The sequence below is a fragment of the Galeopterus variegatus genome, unplaced genomic scaffold (genome assembly GCF_000696425.1).
Source record: "Galeopterus variegatus unplaced genomic scaffold, G_variegatus-3.0.2 Scaffold2150, whole genome shotgun sequence".
Lineage (NCBI taxonomy): Eukaryota > Metazoa > Chordata > Mammalia > Dermoptera > Cynocephalidae > Galeopterus > Galeopterus variegatus.
Window position 1 is genome coordinate 220,552 of NW_007728261.1, and position 10,155 is coordinate 230,706.

A 10,155-nucleotide genomic window follows, 5' to 3' on the forward strand; every position below is an offset into this window, starting at 1 on the left:
CCTTGGCAAGTACACTCATGGTTTTAAACTTTGTTCCATTAAAGAATATCATTTTTTACAAACTCATTAAAAGCTTAACAAGACTGGATTTGCAGGCAGGTGAAGCCTCCTGGTAAGCTCCTTCCCAGTCCTTTTGAAGGTTCTAATCTTACTCCCCCAGGGCCTAGGCAGGTGTCTAGAGAACCCTCCTGCCCCTTCCCTCCAGCACCCTGTCCTCGCCTTCCCTTGCCCTTCAGCCTCTTCCGCATCTCTACAGCTGCAGGTGGGGAGAGGAGGCAGGGTGGTGGCTGCAGCAAGGTGACAGGAAGAGACTTCAAGCCCAGGTGGGCTGCAGGCATGGAAAAGGCAAATTGGTATTTGTCCATGTCACAGCATAGTCTCTTTTCAGGATCCATTTATAATTAGAGTTTTGTCATGCAAAATTTGATCAAAATACTGTCTAGTGCATTGGAGGGTATTTTGGGAGTCTGCTATGAAGAAGTTAGACTGGAAGTGATAGTGACAAAACTTCCTTTCCAGAGAACTCATCTGTGTGCTGCCCATTTCCTGTTCAGGAAGGAGTGGTGTCTCCCTGCGACCTCGACCTGGTCATGTCGGAAGGGCTGGGCATGCGGTATGCGTTCATCGGACCCCTGGAAACCATGCACCTCAACGCGGAAGGTACGCATCTGGGGCCGAGTGGGCATTCTGTGCTGTTAGTGTTTTCATGGGTTTTGTGAACAAATTTGCCTTTTCTTACATGTGAATAGAAACAGTAGCACCTGCAGGAGACGACAGCCCGTCCTGGTAGTTCACAGGTACTGGCTGGGACGTGGAGCACTATATGCTGAGAAGGAAATCCACGTGGAATTCATGAACCGCGGGCTCACTCAGGTGGGAACGAGAGGGAGAGAGAAACGGTGATGTGACGGAGGTGGCTGCGTGTCATCCAGCATGATAGAAGGATTTTGCTGAGGAAGATGAAGTTATTTACAGAAGCAAGAGGAAAAGAAGGATAGAGGTGCAGACTTAACCCGCAGGCACCTCTTCTGTGCTGGATGTGAGCAGCTTGGGGTGCGCTGCACTGCGCTGGGGCTTCCCGCCCGGAGTGATGGGGAGGCAAGGAAGGGGCTGCGCAGGCGGGCCGGTGCAGGGCCCATCAGCAGGGCGGCTAGGCGTCACCCAGCAGCCGATGCCATAAAAGGGGGTGGGGGGTCGGTATGAGCCCAGGGCCTGGGAACTCTGAAAGACAGATAACTTGAAAAGGATAAGAAGCTCCTGAGAATGAAACCCCGTCAACCAGATTTTAAGCCATCCAGAAAGAACGAATGGTCATTTGAAAAACAACCAACCAATAAAACCTATACCAAATTAAAACAAAATAAATCAAAAAAGCTATATATGAAAATCTGGAAAGATGTCACTTAGATGTTGTTGTTATCTGGCTATCTCCTGGTGTTGAAGTTACAGTTAACTTTTATTATCGTTTTGCTTTTCTGTGTTGTCATAAATTTGTACAATTACCGAATATTATTTTAATAGTAATATTGTTAACTTGTAAAACATATAGGGAAAGAGAAAGGGAATAATATATGCAGCTCCATGGTCTACACTTAACAAAGGATATTGAGAAACTGGGGCTTTTCCAGAAAAGGTGACCAGAGTCAGGTGTGGGTGTGTGTGTTACTGTCTTGTGTGGGGTGGAACCAGAGTGAAAGACTGGAAATGGCAGGCAGGCAGGTTTGGGCTGAGTACATGGCAGGAAGAACTTTCTAGTAACTGGAGCTGATGTCAGAAAAAGAGCTGTGCTGTGAGTGGGTGAGCTGAGCAGGGGAAGCTGGTTGCCCACCTGTGGGATGTTCAGGTGTTGAGAGGAAATTCCTGCAGGGAAGTGGGAATTGGTATAGGTGACCTCTCAGTCTGTTTGACTTCAGTTCTGTAATTCCATGATGTTTTGGTAATAGTTCTGTCAATTTTCACTAGAGTAGTTAGTGAAATAAGCTTTCCAACGAATAAGTCCAGGTGGTTTTACTAGATGTGTTCTTGCACACGGCAGGTGCACCTATGATCTCTTCAGGGGATTGCCATGTGTGCCATGCACCTGCAGTCCAGTAACCGGCTGGCATCTTCCTTAAAACCGCACGTTGCCAGGAGTAGCTGAAGCAAAGGGGGGATTTCTCCCAGTACTAGCATGTTCTATGGGGGGATAACAACTGAACATGGAAAGAGAATGTGAGAATGATGTCCTCATACACGTGAAATGAGAGTTTTGAAGCATCGTTAAAGTCTTCAATAATTTCAAATGTTTTTTCAAGCAGAGCTTCATACGTGGTGAGCATGTTTAAGCATTTGAAATGTACGTAGACACTCTTAATCATCACTATGTTTTCCTTTCTTTTTTTTTTCTTGAGAAAAATAAGATAATTGAGGTATCATGAGAAGTTGATAGAGAGAGAACTGAGAACGGCTTTGACTCTCAAATAGAAACAGAAGCAAATGAAACCAGAAATTCAAGAATCACAAGGGGTGGCAGACAGGAAGGAGGCCCGTAACAATTTCCAAACAAAGCAGATATGATAAGAAAACCTAATTGGCTTAATGTGATGATGATGGACGGATGTAGTTTTCAACTTCAGAGCATTCCAAAGTCCAGAGTTAGACATTTATAAGATCTGGCAGGGACCAATGGAAATGTTCATTATTCCTCACAGTGTTACACAGAACATATCAAGATTGGACTTGGGAGAATTTTTTTTTTTTTTTTTTGATACTGTTTTCATAAAGCCAGCACCTCAGGTTATGGGGAGTTATTAGTCTTAAAAGCTACTGTTTATCTAAAATTACTGCAAATATTTTAGGATTTGTTTTTAAATCTAATCAAACAGTACCTGAAAAATAGGAGGCCAGCCTTTTGGCTACTTTTTTAAAGCAACATCCTTGAAGGATAAGCTCTCAGAATAGCCGTTCGCCTTGGTCTCTGCCCTGATTTTCCCAGTTACTCACTGCACAACCTTGGGCATGTTGGTTAAGTTCAGGCCACCTCCCCATCTGTAAAATGGGGCTAAGAACACCCTCACGGAAGTGGAGTGAGAGGTAAACCAGTGGGAAAACTTAGTGGGATGGCCAGCATGTGTTAAGTCCTTAGTAAATGTGCTCATACGGAGTTGAACTTATTACTCTTCTATGTTTTTTCGTTTTTAGTTTATTTTGTTCTCCTCAAAAGATTCACAAGTACATGAGAGAGAGATACAGAACAAAAACAGATTAGGGGCTTTTTGCTGTGGATTAGAGAAGCCTCCAGAGTCGGGTGCCTGAGTTTAACTGTCTGGTTTGTTTCTCTGCTGAGCTTTACACCAGTAGGGTCAGCAGCCAGAACTGCTCCGGCTGGCCCTGGTGGGCTCCTCCCATGTTTTGTTCTATTGTGAAAGGACAATATCTCAGATCTGGCAGCCCGTGGAAATCACCTCCAGGAGAGGTGGAAGTTCACTGTTTTGCCTCACAAAATTTCCTCTTATGTGTAGACACTTGTCTTTTCTTATTTTTTATTTTTACTTTTTTTTGTCTTTTTCATGACCGGTAAGGGGATCGTAACCCTTGGTGTGGTGTCGCCCGCACCACGCTCAGCCAGTGAGCGCACCGGCCATCCCTATATAGGATCCGAACCGCGGCAGGAGCGCAGCTGCGCACCCAAGCACCGCACTCTCCCGAGTGCACCACGGGGCCGGCCCGTCTTTTTTTAATCGAGATGCCTACCTAGGGGAGAGGGTTGATTCATTTATGTGGGGCTGGTATTCCCAGTAGGAAGGTGAGCTGATGGGAGGTGAGGGGCCCGGGTCGGTGCTGCCTCCAACCCTGGGAGTTCTCACTCAGGTGAGAATTTGATCCTGGGAGGAGGAATTAGATAATGTCACTCTGTGCTTTGGGCCTTTTTTGATCTTGCTGAGTAAGTTCTGTGAAACTCTGTCTCTTAAAAGCAAGTGAATTTACATGGGTGTGAGTTCATAAGCTGCATGAAAACCAGACTCTGGTGTGGGCAGCAAGTGGTGTTCTCCAAGAAACCAAATACCAGAGTGGCTCACGTGGCTTCCCAGTGGACACCTGAGCACGTCACAGCCAGCTGTGTCCCCAGGAGCGACCACCGCAGTGCCTGCTCCATAAATGCAAACAGGAGGACTCCTGCCTGTGTACCTTGGGGTTCGCTGTAGGTTCAAGAAAACCCACCTCCTCACCACTGTGGGCTCACAGCTGAAGAATCCCAAGTTCGAAAGCAGCAAGATAAGCCAGATCTAATCTCAGGAAAATCTGTGTTTCCCATTGTTTTCTTTTTCCATATAAGCATCTCTTAAGAAATTAGGTTCAGGGTCTTCTAAAAGCTCTACCAGTGTTTTTGTAATAACAGAGGCCAAGAGAACAGAGGACATGGAAATAAAGAAGAGAAAATATAGAGGAAGGCGAGACAGACAGGAATGCAGGGCCAGGACGGCTAGTGGGAGGCAAGCTGAAGTGGGTTGGGTTATGTTTTTTTTCCATTTCTAATGAAATTGGTATTTTAGACTAATTCCCCACTCAATTCTCCTCTCATGCAGAGAAGCCAGAATTATTTTGAAAATAAAGTAAAATCCTCCTGTACCTCTCTAAATGGAAGGGGAGACACTGCACACAACAGCACCAGTCGTGAATGTCCTGGGGCGTTGCTGTGAGCATGAGTCACCGTGAACTCCTCGGCCTGGGGCAGCTGGGAGCCCTGGCAGGGTGCCTGGCTTCTCCATGGATGACGTGGGAGGCCGCGCACATCCCGTAGCGCGTGGTGTGGGCTCCTTAACTTCGCCCCAGACAGTGGGGCTCCACATCCCGAGAGCCTGGAGTGCATGTTACAGAAAGGGTTTTTATATCAGTAAGGACTGAAATTTTTATTGGTTTCCTGAACAAGTGGGGGGGGGGGGAGGATTGTGAATCGTACTGTAAAGAGTTTTACTGTATTTGATTCTATTTTTGATAAATAAATGTCCCTTTACAACTTTACAAATTTTACAAAAGGCAGTAGGGAAGGAAAGTTCTAGAAAACCACTGGCAGATTCAAGTGATTTCACAGGGTCAGTGAAAGATGAACCCTTGTTCAGGAAATGTAAAGCAATCCAGAGACGAGGGTGCTGCATGGTTGGACCCCTGGTACTCAGTGCATGGGGGGGCGATTGGCTCCTGAGAGAGCTTCCGCGTTCCCTGCAAGTGGGCACTGGAATACACAGCTAGAGCAAACCTTCCCATTTTCTTTTCCTCTAACATCTTTCCAACTTAATTCTTGTGTCTCTGCCCGCCCTGCCCCCAAAGGAATAAACTGTATTTGTGTCTAGATTTTATCATCTTTAGTTTGAATAAATAAATAGATGAAATGAAGTAAATACTTAATTTCTGAAAGGAAATAATTGTTTTCTGTTCTCCAGAAATGCTAAACCATCTAAGATAACTGGCCAGTGCTGGGACATTTAGGGAGCCTTCCAGAACCCTGAATTGCCAAGTTAACACATTAAATGAAATGAAACCCGTTATTTTTAAAAAGAGAGTGTCCACCACTGAAGTGCAGGTGCTAATGTCAGAAAAGTTGGTATGTTTGAATTTTTACCCTTCAAAACAATTTCTCTTCTAAGGAAATGTGGCACACTGAGAGAAGGAAAACTACTTGATGCAAATAAAATAGAAATGCAGTGAATTTAGGCTTTCATGTCAGTGCAGGTCAATCAAAACTAAAAGAAGCTGTTTGTCTCTTTTTTAAGGGTATCTGGCACTGATCTTTTTTTTTTTTTTTTTTTTTTTTTTTTACATTAATCATACTCGGCATTTGTTGGGTGGGAAGAGCCAAGCCCTGGGTCTCTGCAGATTCTGCAGTTTCACTTGTCCCCTGTTGTCCTCTTAGCCTGACTGCTGACCCACTGCTGAGTCTTTCTGGTTTTGAAAGATGTTGGAAATGGGTCAGAGGCAGAACAGTGGGCGGCCCGGCCCTGCTCCTGGTGGGGCCTGCTCTGCCGTGATGCTGGGCCTGGCTCTGACTTGACTTGTTGAGCACTGTGGGCCCTGGCCCCAGGGCAGCGGGGAGGGGAGGAATGTGAGGGGAAGGGGGAAGCTGGAGTCTGCAGAACTGATGGGTCGGGGCAGGCTGCCCGGCGGGTGGGGGAGCCGACGCAGCTGGACGTGTGCTTTGCTCGCGTGCGCCTTGGGTTCCCAAGTACTGCCTTAGCTTCAGCCCCCCGGCCCCACAGCTGCTCTGGGGATCACACTGCTCCCTGCCTCACCTTCCAGGATGGGCCTCTTCTTCCTGTGTTTCTCCACCAAAATGATTAGAATCTGAGAAATTGGTTGGCTCCCAAGGGCTGGGGAGCAGCAGGTGTGCTGGAGACTTGTGCATGGTGAGGCTGCATGCTGCGGAGTTTGGCCCATCCCGTCCCCAAGCCTGCTTGAGAAATACAACCATGCTGAAGTTTCTCTGTTTAATACCCAATAAAGCAGTAACTGGAATTCATGGAACAAGACTAAAATGAGCCACAGATTTGCTTGAGCTGTGACATCGCTGATTCTTAGAAAATGCATCCAAGCCATGTGCACAAGTAATTGTACAGAACCATTGTTGAATGTGATGCTTTTGGTGAAATCAAGGACTTGCTGTGACATTCAACAAATCAGTCTGTGGACAGAGGCTGGCTGGAGTGTCCCATGAGGGGCCCAGGGCATCTCAGGATTTTAAGGTCTGATAGAAAGCATGGAAGGTGACTAACAGTGAGGGTCCCCCTTCCCCAGGGCCAGCGGATGTATTTCCTAGCTCTGTTTTTTTTTTATCCAAAGGAAGAGAAGAATGTCATTAACCTGACCCTGGGGCAAAACCCACTCAACACATTTCTTAGTGTGGAGTTGTAGAATATTCTTGCTGATACTGTGGATTCTTGTTTTCATATCTTTTCAGGGATGTTAAACTACTGTGACAGATACAGCGAAGGCATGAAGTGTGTCCTGAAGACTTTTGGACCCATTCCAGAGTTTTCTGGGGCCACAGTTGAGAAAGTTAACCAGGTGCGTAGACTCACTGCAGAGAAGCATGCGGCCGAGTGGAAGCGTTGGCAGGTGGGGCTTTGTCTGTAGCTAGAATCTGGGCCCTTGATTTTGATGGTTCCTCTTTCCTAACATGCTCTGTCCACGATTCCTTCATGTCACCGGGACACCTCAAGAGCAGTGTGACCAGTGAGCCAGTAGCTCATTTTCACTGCTCTCCGAGGGACTTAGGTCTCTGAAGATTTGGAAAGCTTATGTTTCGCCTTTGGAAGCAACTTATGTGCAGTTTGCGTAAGTAGGAACGGCAGTTACACTCCAGGTGGATTGCTTTCTCTGCCCTCTCCCAGGCCATGTGCATGAAGGTTCCTGACGACGCAGAGCACTTAGCTGCCAGGAGGCAGTGGCGGGACAAGTGCCTCATGAGACTTGCCGCGCTGAAGCGTCAGATGCAGCCCCAGTGAACTTCCTGGAGAGCTGCCGTCACTCCTGTCATCGGAAGTCCAACCTGGGCAAATTACGAGCATTTAATCAAATCTCTCTAAGGCAGTGAGAAGCCCAGTGGGGCATGAGGCTCTGAGCTTTTCCACCGCGCTTGCTGCCTCCAGCACTGGAGGCAGCGTGGGCCCCAGTCACTCTGGATCCCAGCACTGGGTGAGGATGTCGCAGTAGCACCTGGGTTCTGGGGGCTGTGGGGTTCTTGCTGCCTGGGCAGTCTGAAGAGATTTACCTTTTATTTTCAGGGTGATTACGTATGATTACATTTTACAGCTGATGATTGAGTTTCATGTTATTTGTAGCAAAATATCTTTATAATTATTTTCTAATCTCTTTCTGAGTACTCTGTGGCCCAGCATTTATGAGGCTTATTATGCATTTTGCTAATGCTGATTCTGAATAAAAGGTTTTGATTCCATAGACATGTCCTTTTTCTTCTGATCTAAAAAAGACAGTGTTTGATTTTGATGATTGGCAAATTTTAGAGTGACCACAGTGAATGAGTAATAAACATACTTTGTTCTGGGTTCTCTGTACATCATTCAGTAGAAATCCGCCAAATTGGGCTAGTGTTTCCCAGAGTAGGTTCCACAGTGCCCCGAGGCTCTCTGATATATTTGGGAAACACCATGGACTGCCTAGCCCTTGGGTACTTCCATATCTGTAGCAAATTAAAGACTCCAAAGTTCTGCAGTAAAGAACTTTAGTCCAGCATCCCATTATCTTTTTCGACATAGACTCTTTTGCTAGTGCTGGTTCGCAGAACACTCTGGAAATACCAGCACACGCACCCCCATCTGGGAGACCATGCACATCATGATATTGATGATGGATGCACGGGGGGGGGAGGGGGTTCCCTGCCAGCCCCAGCCCTGCAGTCTTTGAGGACCAGCTCCCAGCTTCAGCTGGGAGCAGATGCCTTTGTTGGGGATCAAGGCTGTTGAGGTGTTGGAGGTGCCATCCCTGTGAGGAGCCACAAGGAAGTGGTCATCTCGGCCAGTATGCACACACTTATTGCTCATGCGTGTATGCTCACACCATGCCCAGAGTGGCTCTGGTGTGCCAGGCATTGCGTACGTGTTCCCTACCCTCCAGAAGGTTACTGTGACAACAAAAATGTGAGACTAAAACAGGATTGGTGCTCCTGAGGAGTCCTGCGTATGGGAGAGCCTGGCTCCAGCAGCAGGTAGGAGTCGCCAGGCCTACCTGGCAGAGTGGGGCAGGGGCAGGGCTGGGCTCTGAGAGGGTGTGGCTCTGGGGGGAGGCTGAGCCCTGGGGCCATCAGCAGTGAGACTTTCACCTAGAGCCCAAACCTCTGTATGTAGGGAGCCACCCGCTCAGATTGGGATCTCAGAAAGCTCATTGTGAGCACAGAAGGGACCGACCTGGAGGAGGACATGACGGTCATGGCCCAGGTGAGGTGGCTGAGAGCATCCCGCGGTGGGACTGCCAGTCCTCAGTGGGGACCCGAGGGAAAGGCGATGGGGGGGCCTGGTAATGTCCCAGATACTCAGACTCCCCTGAGACGTGATGGCGGGAAAGACGGCTGCAGCCCAGAACAGGACGCTTCTCCTCCTCAGCTGGTTGGGTTTCCGACGCTGCTTGTCCGGCCCCTGGGGCAGGCACTGGCATGAGGATGCACCCAGGCTGCGCTGCAGAGGGAGGCCACTGCCCTGGCCTACAGTGGTGCCAGCCGCAGGACAGAAGACGTTCGATTGTGTGTCTGAGTTCTGTCTTCCCACTTTTGCTGTCAAGTGTTTTTGTGTGGATGTCAGGCTTGTTCTGGGACAGACACCATCTACAATGAAGAGCCAGCAGAAGTGATCCCACCTAAGGGCAGAAAACATTAGTCTTTTCAAGCTTAATGGGAAGATGAAGAGCACATCTGTGCTTCTGGGCCCAGCTACAGAAGAATGGTCAGGGGATCGGCCGGGTGTGTGAGCCTAACCTCATAAAACCCAAGTGACCAAGTCCCCTGGAGATGAATAGCGAGACTTAAAAACGAGCAGCTTCAGCTTGTGGGGAGGCCTTTCTGCTTTCAGTTGTCACCCCTGGGGGCTGGCTGCCCAGGGGCTTGGTTGGTCTGATGAGTTCAGCAGCTGTATAATTTCCTGCACTGGTTTTCCCATTAACATCCTCTTTTTGGTCCAAGATCCCATCCAGGACACCAAATTGCATTTCATTGTAATTTCTCCCCAGGCTCCTCTGTCTGTGCCAGTTTCTCAGTTTTGTGGTGGTTTTCATGACCTTAACAGTCCTAGGGAGCTCCGGCCAGGAATCCTGTAGAACGTCCCCAGTCTGGATTTGTCTGATGTTTGTCTCATGATTAGGCTGGGGTTGGGTCTTGAAAAGGGTATCCCAGAGGTGAAGTGCCCTCTTATCCCTATACCCTCATGCCATTACTGGGGACATTGGCCTTCATCACATGGGTTGGCCAGATTTCTTCACTGTGAGCTACTATTAGGAAGTAGGAAGTCAATTAGAAGGACCAGCCTGATCTGATATTGTTTCTGACTGGTTTCTGAGTCATTTTCTCAGAACTGCGAGCTATAAATCTCTATCTGCAGCGTGTGATGCTTGCATAGCATGCTGGTCTCTGCGTCCAGCTGTCTTCTTTCCCAAAGCAACAGCGTGACATGATCT

The 10,155-nt window shown here is 47.9% G+C and overlaps 1 protein-coding gene across 2 annotated transcripts in view; it reads left to right on the top strand.

Annotated features, from left to right (window-relative positions):
• The window catches only part of CRYL1 (crystallin, lambda 1), a 134,123-nt gene extending 126,084 nt beyond the window's left edge, over nt 1–8,039 (top strand). The window contains exons 5-7 of one of the 2 annotated variants that reach the window (XM_008580737.1): nt 555–660; nt 6,932–7,038; nt 7,365–8,039. In XM_008580737.1, coding sequence (XP_008578959.1) covers nt 555–660; nt 6,932–7,038; nt 7,365–7,478 — 327 coding nt within the window. In that variant the 3' untranslated portion in view covers nt 7,479–8,039. Of the gene's footprint in view, nt 1–519; nt 661–6,931; nt 7,039–7,364 lie in introns of those variants that run through there. The other variant, XM_008580738.1, reaches the window with a different exon arrangement.
• Nucleotides 8,040–10,155: the final 2,116 nt, after the last annotated feature.